This window comes from Heterocephalus glaber, unplaced genomic scaffold (genome assembly GCF_053883595.1).
Source record: "Heterocephalus glaber isolate CG9 unplaced genomic scaffold, H.glaber_assembly_v1.0 deba00000937, whole genome shotgun sequence".
Classification (NCBI taxonomy): domain Eukaryota; kingdom Metazoa; phylum Chordata; class Mammalia; order Rodentia; family Bathyergidae; genus Heterocephalus; species Heterocephalus glaber.
Genome location: NW_028258173.1, coordinates 1,051,874 through 1,066,415, shown reverse-complemented (window position 1 = coordinate 1,066,415; position 14,542 = coordinate 1,051,874). Strand labels below are relative to the sequence as shown.

The window sequence follows — 14,542 nt, the reverse complement described above, 5'->3', positions numbered from 1 at the left end:
CATTGAATGGAGGGTGTTTCCACTAAGTTACATCTCCAAGCAACTAGCTAGACAAGAAGCATATACCCCCACAATCCCAGCACTCTGGGAGGCTGAGGCAGGAGGATTGCCAGGAGTTCCAGGCCAGCCTGGGCTACATAGTGAATCCAAGGCCAGCTTGGATTACATAATGAGACTCTGGGCTGGGGGTTTAGCGCAGTGGTTCTGGCACCTGACTCTCAAGTACAAGGTCACAAGTTCGATCCCTGGTACCAAAAAAAAAAATAAAACATAATGAGAGCCTGCCTCAAAAAACCAATCACACAATCAATAAAACATCTCCTTTTTAAATTTTTTGAGATAGAGTTTCACTAAGTTGCCCAGGCTGGACTCAAACTTGTGATCCTCTTGCCTCAGCCTCCCAGAGTGCTAGGAGTATAGGTGTGCGCCACCATGCTCTGCTAAAAGCAGCATTTTAATCAGTAGAGCAGTTTTCCCTCTCTAATATGATTGGGCCTCATCAAATCAGCTACAGGGTAGACTAGAACCCAGAATCCAACCCTCCCCTAAGTAGGGGTGTATTCTTCAACACATGACCTTCAGACCTTGGCTACAGTATTGACTTTACTGCTTTCTGGCCTTTGAGCTGGAGCATTAGTTTTCCCTGCCTCTTGGGTCAGTGTCCCCAGCCTGCTGGCCCAGCCCACAGTGGGACCTGCCAGCTGGTATCATCATGTGGCCATTCTTCCTCATCTCCCTTCCTCTGTTTTCTGGAGAACAGTCAAGGGTCCCTTCCTCCTCGGGACCGTGGCTGTGCCTGTCCTGGGCAGCTGGTGACACATCAGCCCTGGTGAGTCAGGAGGCCTGGAGAGCACAGAGGTGGCACCTGTGGGGTGTGCCCAGCCTTGCCTACAGTCCCAGCTTCTGGCCAGGGCTGTGTTGACAGCCAGGAAGGTGCCTGGCTCCACCCAGCTGCTGCAGGACTGCCAGACTGCCTTCTCTCAGGCCCTCCTTCCATGTTAACCCTGAAACAGCTGGAGGCCACCAGTGAGAAGTCAGGGCACTGGGAGTTTCAGAGAGCAATTTATTCAACCTAAAGTGTCCAGAGAGAAGTGAGAGGAACAGGAGCATTGGCCTGAGTACTCGGGTGGTGGACATGAGCCCTTCTCCCAATGTGCCCTGGATCATGGGGCCTGGGCTCCCTGGGGCCCATTGGCCCTCACACAGGCAGGTGTCTCTGGTGCCTCTGGAGGAGCAGCAGGGTCCCTTGACATTTGTTCTCGAGAGGGCACTGACCCCAAGCCAGCTGGGGTGGGGAAGGTGCCTGCAGGCCTCAGCTCCAGAGGAACCTGGAGGAAAGGAGCCCAGGGAAGCCATCCCTGGATTGGGCTTTCACTCAGGGACCACAAAGTTTCCCGGGAAGTGACAAGCCCCTGGCTGACTGTGACCCCAGCTGGCCCTGGCTGAGCCAGGCCATGACGGGCAACTGACCACTGTGGACACACTGTGTGGCCTTGGACTAGAGACCCCAGGGCAGATGCCTTGAGCCAGGAGAGGAGAAAGCAGAGCACAGTCAGGTGTGGTGGCACCCACCTGCAGTCCTAGCGAGCACTTGGGAAGCTGAGCAGGAAGACCGCTGAGCCCAGAAGGTGGGCCACATGGTGAAGACACCATCTCCCAAAAACAAAGACAAAAAGAAGGAAAGGTAGGGGGCAGGTGGCCAGGATGGTCAGTCCTGGCCCGCTGGGGCCAGGCTGTGGGCCAATGGCTTGGCACGGTCCGAAGAGGACAGGGAGGCTCTCGCAGAGGAGTCCAGCTTCACTTTGTCCAGGACAGTCTTCTTGATGGCAGCGGGTGAGACCGTCTCCTGGTCAGCCATGGTCTGCAGCTCCCTGCCAAGGCACCGAGGAGTTGGGCCCAGGGCTCTGCCTCCTCCCAGAGCCCACAGTGCGAGCTCACACCTGGCAGCCTGGGGCAGTGCTGTCACCCCTACCTCTGGGCCTTTGCACCTGCAGTCCACTCTGCTAGCCACACCCTGCCCCACACAGCTGCATGGCTCCCACTCACCCCATTCAAAGAGGGTCAGGGTCACTCTGTCTATCGACAGCACCCCCAGACCCTGAGCTCTTATTCCAACTAGGGGTGTCTCTGCCTCTCTGTTACCCTACCAGCAGTGCCTTGCTGTCATGTGTGGCACTCAGAAGTCTGTGGGTATTTGCACTAGAGGGTAGGCACGGTGGCACCCTGTAGGCTGACACTTGGGAAAGCGACTCCCAGGCCCAGTCTGGCTTTGAGCTGCTGCAGGATCCCAGCCAATAACTCCCTTATCCCTAGCAAGGCCACGAGGAAGCCAGAGACCAGCCATGTCCCCAGACACAATGGCGGGCGGCAGTGTAGGCCTGGAGATTGCCTCCAGCCACACATGACCCCACCTCCTCACAAGGCAACAGAAAGGCGGGAGGAGTGTTGGAAACTGTGACCTCAGGAAGCTTGGGGTTCCTTGTGTCTTGCCCAAGGCCAGGCTAGAGCTCAGTGAATATCTGAGTTGCCACCTGTGGGGCCCAGACTCTGTGGCGTGCAGCATAGAGGGAAGCAGCAGCAGGGCCCACCGTGTACGGGTGCAGGAGGCCTCCACAGCATTGATGAGCAGGGAGCGGAACCCCCCACTCTCCAGCACATGCAAGGCATGGATGGTGGCCCCACCAGGAGAGCAGACATTGTCTTTGAGCTGGCTTGGGTGCTGCTCTGAGTCCAGTAACATCTTGGCGGCCCCCTGCAACCAGAGAGAGGGGCTGAGGGCAGTGGGGCACCGGCTGGCTCTGTAGATGCTCCTGCTGACTCCCTACCGCTGGCTTCAGTCCCCAGCCCACAATCAGCAAGGAGCAGCCCCCACCAGAGGGTCAAGAGGCACTGACCAGGAGAGCCTGAGCCCCCAGGCGCACTGCCAGGCGCCTTGGAAGCCCCATCTTCACGCCGCCATCAGCCAGGGCATCCAGGGCTGTGAACGCCTGCCAAAAGAAGGCCCCCTGACCAACCATCCTGGCTTCTCATCCTCCTTCTCCTCCGGGGTCCAGAGCAGGGAGTACAGTGGGGCAGGGTAAAGTACCACTTTCTAGAGCCTCAGAGACCCCACCCCAGCCCTGGAAGGGGACCAGGGACAGAGTTGTCCCAGGACCCTGCCCCGCCCCCCCCCCCCCCCCCCGCTGCCCACCATTCCCAGCCTCACGTAGGCAGGGCCACTGCCGCTGAGCCCTGTGACAGCATCGATCAGGTCCTCCTCAACCTCTGTGCAGAAGCCCACACTGCCCAGCAGCTGTTCCAGGAGCCTGCCATCCTCCACCTGGGCATGGGTGCCCGTGGCATACACGGTGACCCCCTCCCGCACCACAACTGGGGTGTTGGTCATGCAGCGGATGACCTTGGGGCCTGGCCGGTATGTCCTCAGCTTCTGGAGAAGAAACCAACTGTGTGGGTGTGGAAGTGGACCACACCCCAGCAGAGCATCTAGGGTTCCCGCCATGGGCCAGGCTGCTGCATCCCCTTCGGTGGAAAACCCAGTGATGGGGAGCAGAGCTCTGGCCCTGCCCTCCTGCAGCCACCTGGGAGCCCCCACCTTCTCAATGGAGTTGATGGTGACACCAGCTGCACAGGACACCACAAGGTGCCTGTCCTCGAGGTCGGCGCCAACCTCATCCAGGACGAAGGGGATGATGTGTGGCTTCACAGCCAGGAAAAGCACATCGCTGTGCCGCACCGTCTCCTTGTTGTGGGGTGTCAGGTTCACCCCTATTTTCTACAGGGGAGCAAGGCAGCTCAGCCTGCCCCAGGGGCTGGCTTGCCCCACAGAGCCTGCCTTCCCCCTGCAAGTCCCACAGGTAGAACAGCCAGAGCCTGCTAGACTGTGGGCTAAGGGCATGGGGCTTGGCGGGCCCGCAGCCACCCTTCCCATACAGAAATGGAGGAAGCAGTCTGCTCTGCAGTGTGTACCTTTTGCAGACAGAAAGGGAGACGTTTTGTCCAGGCCTCGGCCCTGGCCCAGCTTACATCAGGCTATAGCCCTCCAGCTCCGGTGGCCTCCAGTGGAGAGCATCCCCCCACCCTTGGATCTGAAACCCTAACTCAGTCAGGGCAAACTAAATGTACTCAGCCTCCAGGCATGTCTTATCTGGCCCGGTGCTGCGGCCCCTCGGCCTGACGCCGTTCAATCTTTAACCCCATCCGGAAAACCCTATGCCCCTCGAGCACCCTCTCTCACCAGCTGTACACAAGGCCAGTACTGGGAGCCATCGACAGGGTGAAGAGGTAGGGTCGCAGCCTCCTCCACTTATGACCCGTCACTGTCAGGGCTGTCACAACCCTAGCTCCAAACACATGCTGTAGGGTCCCAGTCTCCCTGTCCACCCTCCATCCAGTACCTACCCTGAGGGCAGAAACTGTGGCCAGTTCCATGTCTGGGGAGCTGGCCATTACCTTGTGAGCAGCCAGGACACCTGGGGGTATAGAGTTCCTCCTTCAAGGCCATGCCTGGCCTCCCTCCCCCATATTCCCAAGAAGGTCACTGAAAGGAACCGCCCCCCCCCCGGGGGGGAGACAGCAACCCCAAACATAGGGACACGGCTTTTTCCCACTCCGGGGTCCATGTAACCCCCACCCCGACCCGGGAGGCAGCGCCCCATGAGGGTAAAGGGGCCCAGCCTCCCACACTTGGCCTCCTTCCCGGCCCACGGTCTACCTGCCGCGGTGAAGCCCTTGGCCAGGGCATAGGCTAGCTGGCCAGCCCCGATGAAGCCCACGCTCATGATGTCTGCAGGCCCTCACAGCTGGCACGGCTCGGCAAGGGGCAGCTGCGGGCAAGTCCAGCAAGATGGCGAGCAGGAAGTTAGGTGGGCGCCTCCGTCCCAGCCAGCCCAACCCTCCCCGCTGCTGCCTGTCCGGGGCGCCCCGCCTGGTAGCCGTCCCAGTTCCCCGCCAAGAGCGGGTCTCTGGCCGGCTCCGAGGGTCCCGCCCCTCGGAAAAAGACCAGGGTGGGACCCGCAGTAGAACCGACGAGGCATGGGAGAGGAGCTAGCTCAGACCCAGGGCCCACAGTCCCCCACGTCCGAATCCCCGCAGCCTCAGAACTTCCACCCCGGAGCCTCCAGTCGTCATGACCCCAACCTCGCTAGCCAGGTGCAGCTCTCCGGGCAGCAGCGCCCGCCACGCGGCACCCTCCGGCCCCGCCCCCGCCGCTCCAGCCAATCCACGCCTCAGCCGCCGCGCACCGGCCAATCAGGAGCCGCAGCTGCATCCCGGGTGTTGCATCACCCACCGGGGGTGGCGTGACTGGAGGACCTGCTCGCGGGGATGGTTCCCGAGAGCGAGGCTCCTCCATAAAGAGATGGGTCTCTCCTTTGTGTCGCTCCACTCCGTGGGCACCCCTTTCACAGGTGGGGACCCTCTGTGACCTCTGGCCCCTGGGCCCGAATCTTCTCCAAACAAGTGGTGGTCACCTAGTAAATAGGGAGCCCTAGGGGTTTTTTGGTCCTGGGTCAGGCAGAATAAGATTCTAGTCATCTCCTCTCCGTCCCCAGGACGTGCGCAGGGTGTGTCTGCCTGCTTTGAGGCCCCAGGGCAGTTGGGGATCCCCAGGAACAGGACTGGGGCAGGATAGAAGTGATGACCACCACAGTCCACCCCCACAAGGGCCTGCTTTATTTTTAACGCTCTGGGTCTTAGATGAGGACAAATAGTTTCAGAACGTAATTTCAGAACAATGAGGACATTTCTACTCCCAGGCTGGCTGCTAGGTTTGTTGTTCTATCCACCAGCTTCCCATGATAACTACCAGCAGTAGGAGGTGCGTGCACACTGAGGGAGGAGTTGGGTCCCTAGCCTACAAGGGAGCTGCTGGAGTAAGTATGTGTCCCACGGTGACAGCTCAAACTCATGACACAAAACCTAGGAGTTCATTACATTTCAATAACAGCTCCCTTTTTTAAAGATTGCTTTTTTCTGGTGAGAATGACAAATAATACTCCTCCTAAACACAGAACAAGACAGCCCTGGCCCAGGGAGTAAACATCAGCAGAACCACCCCTTCCATATCCCTCCAGCATGGTCTTCTTGTACCTTGACCCCTCCCCTCCTTGGCCCTCTCTTGGGACCTCTGAAATTTAGACTGGATGGGGTCCTGTGGGCAGAAGGCCACTGGACAGTGGAAAATAGGGGGCTGGTGACAATTTGTTTTAGAGTTTGGGCTAGCACAAGAAGGAAGGAGGAAAGTAGGTTCCGCCAGTGTCCAAGCCTCCCTTGTGAGTTGGGAATGGCACGGCCCACATGCTCCTTTATTACCTGGTAACATGAGCCCCAGACCCCTTGGAAATCTGCTGTTCAGCCCAACTACCCACCTTTCCTAATAAAAGACATTGATCCAGGGTCGGGGATTTAGCTCAGTGGCCCCACGCCTGTTTCGCAAACGCAAGGTCCTGAGTTTGATCCCCGGTACCAAAAAAAAAAAGACATTGATCCAGACCCCTCTCCAGCTGGCCAGCAAAGGTCAGAGGGCTCACACAGGACCTGGCTTTGGGTCTTTACAGCCTAAAACTGCTTGGGTTCCACTGCCCAGAAGGTCCAACCTGTCTCCCCATGCCTGAAGCCTCTGGGGACCCTCTGCAGGATGTGGGGAGCTGGTGAGTTTCAGGGGCCTCTAGGAAGGAGGAGGGTGAGCTTGAACTTGATCTTCCTTTTTCCCACTGGCCCATCTGAGCCATCCTGGCCTGTCACCCACTGAGGGGAGAACCTGTCTGTCCCTTCCTCAGGAGGATCCTCAGGGGACAAGGCCCAGTTTTTCCTCCACCCTAGAACACCAGGTGTCCCCAGGGCCATGTCTTCCCTCAGCCAGGCCCCAGGCTAGGCCCTGCTCCCAGAGCATGCCAGGAGAGGGTACCACAGGAGGCACAATTGCCACAGCCCCTCAGCAGAGACCACTTGGCCAGAGCCAGGGTGCAAGTGAACATCTGCGTTTATTTGCTGCTCATGGACCTTGGGAGCCAGTGAGTGGTGCTTGGGCTCTGGCTGGCTAGTGGGCCACCCGAGGCTGGTCCAGTCTGGGCTCACATGCAGAAGAAGCTGGCTGGAACATGGAGGATGATGGTACCAGCAGGCCTTGGCAGTTAAGAGCAGCTGGACAACTGGATGCTTGGAGGAGCTGAGAGCCTGGAAGCTAAGTCCCAGGGTCTGCCCCAGGCTGGGCCCTCACCATCTGTTCACACTGCCTACTAGCCAGCCTCTGGGAGCCCGGCAGGCACTACCCCAGCTGCTGGGTTACGGCCCATTGTGAGTGTCCAGGTGAGGCTCCATCGCTGGGTGGGGACCCATCTGCTCTCCACACTGCTCCTGGTAGTACTGCCGGCTTCAGTGGGCCATTGCAGGCTCCTAGCACCACCTCCAGCCTGTGAGCTATAACCCAGTTCTTGGTGTGGCCATTGGGAGGCCCTGTGGGGGCTGGTAAGGCTGGTCCTGATTTCCTGGCTTCTTCTCTGTGAGCTTGCACAGTCCCCCTCCAGGTTCCAGGACTGCCCCTTCAGATGAGGAGGCACTTCCAGCCCCCCTCCTCCCCTCCCTTGGTTGGCTCTGGGGCTCTCCCTGGCTCATTTCCAACACCTCCGGGAAACCTCCCCTTTCCAACTTATATTACCCAGCCTGTGCTCCATCCCCAGACACTGGTGGGCATACTGGGCCACCACCAGTGACTATTTAGTCTCAGTGTCCCCTGCTGCAAAATGGGTCACAACAGCAGGTGCTGCAGTGACCAGCACTGAGCCCAGGGAGGGCTGGAAATGGGAGATAAAGATTGAGATGGAGATGGACACAGATGGGAAGAATGAGAGCCCATGAGCTTCGCCGCTGAGCGCCTCCTGACCCTCTGTCCCACCTCCCTCCCCAACGCCAGCCTCTGAGCACTGCCAGAAGTCCAGGAGCGTCCTCTGCCATGCCTGCCCTGAGCCCTCAGCCTCCCTGCTGCTCGCCCCTGATGTCCCAGTTGACCTTGGTCACCTTCCTGTGCCTGGAGCCACCACTGGTGATTGCGGGTGTGCAGGCAGCCGCCTGCCAGGCTACAGGGTGGGCACAAAGCGGATCCTCTGCGAGTAGGCCAGGTCGACGACGTAGAGGAGTAGGTTGACATACGTGAAAATGGCTATCACCAGCTGGCTGTCCCAGGAGCAGCTGCCCTGGGGGCAGTCAGGGGGCCGCCTGGGCTCCCCGTATTTGGGGTCGAAGCAGAAGACAGGCCAGATCACGGCAGCGCTGAGGTAGAGGAGCACAGCCAGAAAGGTGTACACGACCACCAGGCGGTCGAAGGGGCAGCCCAGGCCCCCTGTGTGGCCCATCACACTCAGGGCCACCACAGCCACTGTGGCCAGGAAGCACAGACTGTAGACAGCTACGCACCATTGTGTGGCCACATAGCGCCCATAGCGGCTGTCATGAACAAGTGCTCCAAATATGATGCAGGCCACGAAGGCCTGGACAATTTTGAGAAGCCCCGACACTGTGGCCATGTAGCTAGCTACCTGGCCAGGCCGTGCCCGTGTCAGGGCCACTTCAGAGGCGTAGGCCAGGAAAAGGAGCCCGGCAAAGATGCTGGCTGCCAGGCGGAAGTCCCTGGCCATGCAGCCAGCCGGCTTGGGCAGGCACTGGAGCTGGGTGAAGTAGAGCGGGTAGATGACGGCGGCCGTGGCGCACAGCAGCGTGGCCAGCATGGCGAAGGCTGCTGTGAAGTTGCCCCAGGAGAGGCGCAGGCAGCCGTGGAGCTTTGTAAACTCACAGGTCAGCACCAGGACGGAGAGGGCGAAGCAGAAGCCCCAGGCAGCCATGCAGAAGGTACCTTGGACGCCAGCGAACCCGCCCCGGTGGGCAACCAGGCTGAGGGTGGTGCAGCCAAAGACCAGCTGCAGCATGCGGGCTGTACCCACTGGGGACGTCACGGCACCCAGGTGCAGGTACGCACCCCCGGGGGGCTCCACGGTGCTGCCCATCTGGCTGGCCACCTCCTGTCCTCCACAGTGCCCGGCGGCCCTGGGTCTGCCCCGCTGAGGGCCCTTTGTCCTCTGCGGTGGCTGCAGGGGCCCGCAGCCTGCAGCAGCGGCGCCGATGGTGACAGTGCAGCAAGGCAGTCTTTCCGCTGCCTGTGTGGGGAGCCCCCTCCCCCAGCACTATAAATAGACAGCCTCCATCAGAGCCTGGGAATAGCACCCCACGTGCCTGTGCCCATCCTGGAGGGACATCTGACCCCCGGCGTCCCAAGAAGAACCCCTGCCAGGGCCCATGGCTGCTGGCTCCGCCCACCGCCCGGGCCTCCTAAACACCTGCGTCTTTCAGTCCCGTCAGTGTGGGGGAGGGGTGGAAGCGAGCAGATAGCACGGGGTCCCGCTGGTACCCCAGCTACCACAGCTGGCAGGGCTAGCCTCTTGGGGGATGGCGCAGGGAAATGGAGGCCTGTGGGGCTTCCTTCTCCTCCTTCATCCCAACCCTCCCCGCAGTGGCCTGGCTCACAGCTCTGCTCAGCTTCAGGACACTGTTGTCATTGTCCCTGAGGTTCACACACCTCTGGTGGAGCAGAGACCCTGGGGTTTGTCCACCTCCATGCTAGGCCTGGTCCCCAGCTGGGGGGAGGTTTGACTCTTAGTGTTTATTTCAGAATACCCTTATGAAACTCTTGTCCTTTTTAGACATATGAACACTTAGTTCTTCCTTTTTTTTTTTTTTTTCTTGAGGCGGGGTAGCACTCTAGTTCAAGCTGGTCTGAAATTTCCTGTTACCGAAGCTGGCTTTGAACTTGTGATCCTTCTGCACCATCACTGCTAACCTCAACTCTACCTTTTTTGGCAGGAGGATACTGGGGATTGAACCCAGGGATGCCCTACTGCTGAGGTACATCCCCAGCCCAGCCCTCTCTATTTTTTATTTTGAAACAGGGTCTCCCTAAGGCAGTAAATCACCCGGGCTGGGCTTAAACTTGCCAGCCTCCTGTGTCAGCCTCCCAGAGTGTACAGATGCATGCAACCACGCCCAGGTTTCCTCAACATTTTCAGATCTACAGAAGAGGAGCAGAATAATATGATCAGTACCTGTGTGCCTATTATTTCGAACAAGAATGTATATATATTTTTAGGGCTGAATAGGAAAGCAAGGGTCTTGCACATACTAGAGAAGTGCTCCACCATTTGGCCATATCCCCAGGCCAAGAATTGTTAATATTCTGCCCTGTCTGCCTGTTCATATTAATTAATTAGTTATGCAAACATGATAGTTGGGCTCTAGACACTTCCATGGGTGTTTCCTCCTCAGAAGGCTGTGCCCCAGGGAAGCTCAGCATGTGGTCATATGAGGAGGTTTGAGAGTGGTCACCTGACCAGTCCACGTTCAGTTTTCCCCACCTGTCCCCACAGTGTACCTGAGCACTTTTTTTTCATCAAGATTGGGTTAGGGGCCAGGGATTTAGCTCAGTGGTTCCGATGCCTGCTTTGTAAGCGCAAGGTCCCGGGTTTGATCCCTGGTACAAAAAAAAAAACGATTGGGTTGGGATTGTGCCATAAGTGTGGCTGCCATGGCTCTCACCGGTTCTTTATCCTGCCATCCTCCCTGCTTTCCTTGAATTTCATAACAATGACTTGTGTTTTGTTTTGTCTTGTTTTTTCCTGTCTTGGAAATTGAACCCTGAGCTATATCCCCAGCTCTTTCTTAAAAATTTATTTTGAGTCTGGGTCTCTCTAAATTGCTACCTCATGCAAGCTGGGCTTGAATTTGCAATCCTACCTCAGCCTCCTGAGTGCTGGGATTATAGGCATGCACCATCACGCCCAGTTTAACACTGACTTTTTTTTTTTTTTGGTATGGGGGATGGAACTCAGGACCTTGCACTTGTGAGGCAGGCTCAGCACCACTGAGCTAAATCCCCGGTCCTAACACTGACTTTTTTTTTTTTTTGTACCAGGGATCGAATTCAGGACCTTCTGTTGCGAGGCAGGTAGCAGAACCACTGAGCTAAATCCCCGGCCCTCTAACACTGACTTTTTGAAGAGGCCTGGCCTGGGGCTTTACAGACTGTCCTGCAATGAGAATTACCTGACTGTTTCTTCCTAGTTAGAGCCCAAGCTAAATGCTTCTGGCAGGAAAACCAGACCTGGGACATACTGTGAAAGCCAAGCATCTGGTGGGGCGGGGTCTCCCCAGAGCTCTTGCCCTCTGCTGGTGCTTCCCCCTGGGCAGGGTTCTCTGAACACAGCGCTCCCGAATGAGTGGAATCATGCATGTGTGGTTCGTGAGGTTTCCAGAGCAGTCGAGATAATGTGAGGATACACGTTCACCGTGGCTTCAGGCCACTAACCCTTGGATACGATGTCTGGACGCCATGGACTGGCAGGAAGGCCCTGCAAGGTCAGTCCCCAAGCCATCTGGGCTTTTTGCTCCCCAAGGAACCAGTAGCCCCTCTTAAACACCAGAGGAGCCTCAGCCCTCGGCAGTGCTGTTTGCCCCTTAGGGAGAATTCCGCACATGTCTTCCTTCCACTGTGGGCGCTTGTGCTCGTGACCCAGGACATGGGACTGAGAGGGGCACTGGGCCTCAGGCTCTGGGATGGGGCTATCCTGGCTCCCACTGTCTCCTGACCACAAGGAGGGGCTGCAAGAACATCTTGTGCTTGGAGCAAATGCTTTAACTTATCTCATGTGAAGATTTGTAATACTGACACCCCAGTGCCTGGTTGAGGAAATCATGACACTAGATCCTGCTGGGGCTTGCTCATTCTAGGCAAGAGCTTTACCAGTGAGCTACAACCCAGACCTATGATTTATTTATTTAATTTTTTGGTACTGGGAATCAAACTCAGAGCCTCCCTCTTGCCAGGAAGGTGCTGTGCTGCTGAGCTACATCCTGGCCTAAATGCTAATTTTATTTATTTATTTGTTTGTTTGTTTATTTATTTATTTATTTATTTAGAGATAGGGTCTCGCTATGTAGTTCAGGGGTTGACCTTGAACTTGCTGCAATCTTCCTGCCTCAGCCTCCCAGGTGCTGGGATTATAGGCATACACCACCATGCTCAGGCCCCTAGTCCTATTTTAAAATTTCATTATGAGACAACATTTCTCTAAATTGCCTAGGTTGGCCTGGAACTTGCATTCCTCCGGCCTTAGCCTCCCAGGTAGAATTCTGCCACTTCTTAACCACATAAACTGTCACTTTTGTCCTGCTGCTGGCCTATCTTTCTGTCCTCCTATACTCTGCCAACAAAGGAGGGCTGTGGTGCCCAAGCACTGGGGAAGCCCAGCCTCAACACCGCTGATGCCTCAGGGTGTGCCCCGAGGCTCAGGGCTGGCTGGCGGCCTTCTACAGCAGTCACAACAGGAAGTGGGGGCTGGGGATTTAGCTCCGTGGCACCACACCTGCCTCACAACAGGAAGGCTCTCCAGGAACCCCACCAGGGACTCTGCGTTCTGAGTACGAGTGGCTCTGGGAGCCAAAGGCAGCAGTGTCTTGGGGACAGGGCCTGGGACTGCGCCAGTGCCCCCAGAGCTCCCTGCCCGGGAAAGAGCTGTCCATCCCGCCAGGGCCTGAGGGTCCCTGGGCCAGGCCTGGAGAGGAAGACCCCTGAGGAGGGGCAGCGAGTCCGGGGCTCTGGCCTGTCCCAGACTCTGGCACTCAGAGCTGGAGGCTGGAGTGCAGGGAGGAGGTGCCCAGCCTTCTGGGCTCTCCTTATCATTCTTCTGCATGTGGGGATGCTACCTCCCAGCACCACCCCAGCCCCCACCCTGAGCTGGCCACCCCAAAACCCTAGGGCAGCACCTGGCTGGGCCTGCCTGGCATCTGCACTGGCCTCAAGGCCTGGGTCCCCAACAGGGTGGGGGGCTTTTCCTGACCCTGATGGGACTGTTGTGCCCAAGCACCCCCAGAGAGAGGGAAGGCCTCGTGTTCCATTTCCTTCCAGGGAAGTTGAAAAAACGAAGCATCTGAAGAGGCAGAAGAGTCAAAGACCTAGCCCTTGTGTTTCCTTGCTGTGTCCTTCCTGAGTTATTATGAGGTCCTTTTCAGAAAAGGGGCTTTCAGGGGCCCAGCCTGAGAACAGAGGGAACAAAATCAACTTCCTCTTCTAGCTACTTAGGAGGCTGAGGTGGGAGGATCACTTGACCCCAGGAGCTTAGGCCAGCCTAGGCAGTAATGGTGAGACCTCACAATAGCTGTGCCCACCCACAGTGAGGCCTTCTTTATGTACCCTGGTGCTGCAGCCTCCTAGTTCTTTTTTTCTGAGACAAGATCTCTCTTTGTATTGCAGGCTGGCCTTGAGCTCACTGTGTAGTCCAGGCTGGCCTGGAACTCACAGAGATCCTCCTGCCTCAGCCTCCAGAGTGCTGGGATTATAGGTGTGTTCACTACACCTGACTCTTTTCCTAAAATGAAAATAGAGCACTTTCTAAGCAACTAGAAATAAGGATAATTTTTAAATAAAGTCTGTTTTACTATGCATTAAAAATTAAGGTGATAGCCAGATTTATATTGTATGAATTAAAAAACTTGGCCTTGCAAAAATGTTAATTTGTTTTTCAGAATAGTTTTAGATTTACAGAGAAATTGAGCAGGTTGCATGGAGTTCCCACACAATGTTTCCCTTTGTTGACATCTGACAAGAGATTGTTGCATTTGTTTTAATTCATGAACCAATTAATGAACCAATATTGTATTATAAATAATAACTAATTACAGGTGGCCCAGACTTGTAATTCCAGCACTCTGGGAGGCTAAGACAGGAAGACTGCAAGGGCAATGTAGCGTAAAATAAAAATTTTTTAAATGGACTGGTGATGTAGCTCAGTGTGAAGGCCCTGGGCTCAATCTCTACTGTCACAAAAAGAAAAGAAAAAAAACTATTATTATTATTTTTTATACTGGAGATTGAACCCCGGATGCTCTACAACTGAGCAACATCTCCAGCCCTTTTTTTTTTTTTTTTGGTACCGGGGATCGAACTCAGGTCCTTGCGCTTGCGCAGCAGGCAGTGAAACCACTGAGCTAAATCCCCAGCCCTGCAGCCCTTTTTATTAATTTTTTTGTAACAGGAATCAAACTCAGGACCTTGTGCTTGTCAGGCAGGCATGGCACCACTGAGCTAAATCCCTGACCTTTATTAAATTTTTTTTTTGTGGTACTGGGGATCAAACACAAGAACTTTTGTTTGCAAGGCAGGCGCTGTGCCACTGAGCTAAATCCCCAGCCCTATTAATTTTTTTTGTTGTTGTTGCCGGGGATCAAACTCAGGACCTTGTGCTTGTGAGGCAGGTGCTGGAACCACTGAGCTAAATCCCTGGCCCCCTATTAATTATTTTAAGATAGAATTTCTCCAAACTGCCCAAGCTGGTCTTGAATTTGTGATCCTTCTGGCTCAGCCTCCTGAGTAGCTGGGAGTACAGGTGTGCACCACCATGCCTGGCACATAGCTAATAGGAGATCTCCTTCCCCTTTCTTCCCTGATGCTGTTGGTCCAATCTAGGGCCTTGTGTATGTTAGGCAGGTGCTCTAGCACTGAGCT

The 14,542-nt window shown here is 56.2% G+C and overlaps 2 protein-coding genes across 6 annotated transcripts; both read right to left on the bottom strand.

The window, feature by feature from the left end:
- Window positions 1-1,049: 1,049 nt before the first annotated feature.
- Pycr1 (pyrroline-5-carboxylate reductase 1) lies at window positions 1,050-5,208 on the bottom strand. Of its 5 annotated transcripts, XR_015450164.1 has the most exons (9): window positions 5,137-5,208; window positions 4,712-4,823; window positions 4,399-4,469; window positions 3,593-3,772; window positions 3,206-3,427; window positions 2,895-2,987; window positions 2,589-2,752; window positions 1,573-1,871; window positions 1,050-1,328 (listed from the first exon to the last, which is right to left on the bottom strand). XR_015450164.1 is itself a non-coding variant. In XM_004860989.4 (8 exons), the coding sequence occupies exons 2-8, from the start codon at window positions 4,776-4,778 to the stop codon at window positions 1,709-1,711; spliced, it is 960 nt and encodes a 319-aa protein (XP_004861046.2). In that variant the 5' UTR covers window positions 4,779-4,823; window positions 5,137-5,208; the 3' UTR covers window positions 1,050-1,708. The 5 variants fall into 5 exon arrangements, 4 of the variants coding, with proteins under 4 accessions (XP_004861046.2, XP_012933696.2, XP_087064412.1 ...); XM_004860989.4 differs by having other exon boundaries at window positions 1,050-1,871; XM_013078242.3 differs by lacking the exon at window positions 5,137-5,208 and adding an exon at window positions 5,055-5,073 and having other exon boundaries at window positions 1,050-1,871.
- Window positions 5,209-5,248: 40 nt separating this feature from the next.
- On the bottom strand, window positions 5,249-9,305 carry Myadml2 (myeloid associated differentiation marker like 2). The gene has a single exon (XM_004860992.3). It carries the CDS (start codon window positions 8,994-8,996, stop codon window positions 8,073-8,075), a length of 924 nt encoding a protein of 307 aa, XP_004861049.1. The 5' UTR covers window positions 8,997-9,305; the 3' UTR covers window positions 5,249-8,072.
- Between the last annotated feature and the right edge of the window lie 5,237 nt (window positions 9,306-14,542).

Excerpts from the sequence above, each read along its gene's own strand:
- Pycr1 (XM_004860989.4), bottom strand. The coding sequence starts at position 4,778 with ATGAGCGTGGGCTTCATCGGGGCTGGCCAGCTAGCCTATGCCCTGGCC. Across the intron at positions 4,470-4,711 it reads CAAGGGCTTCACCGCGGCAG|GTGTCCTGGCTGCTCACAAG; the intron begins GTAGACCGTGGG and ends CTATACCCCCAG. Across the intron at positions 2,988-3,205 it reads GCGGCAGTGGCCCTGCCTAC|GCGTTCACAGCCCTGGATGC; the intron begins GTGAGGCTGGGA and ends TTCTTTTGGCAG.
- Myadml2 (XM_004860992.3), bottom strand. The coding sequence starts at position 8,996 with ATGGGCAGCACCGTGGAGCCCCCCGGGGGTGCGTACCTGCACCTGGGT.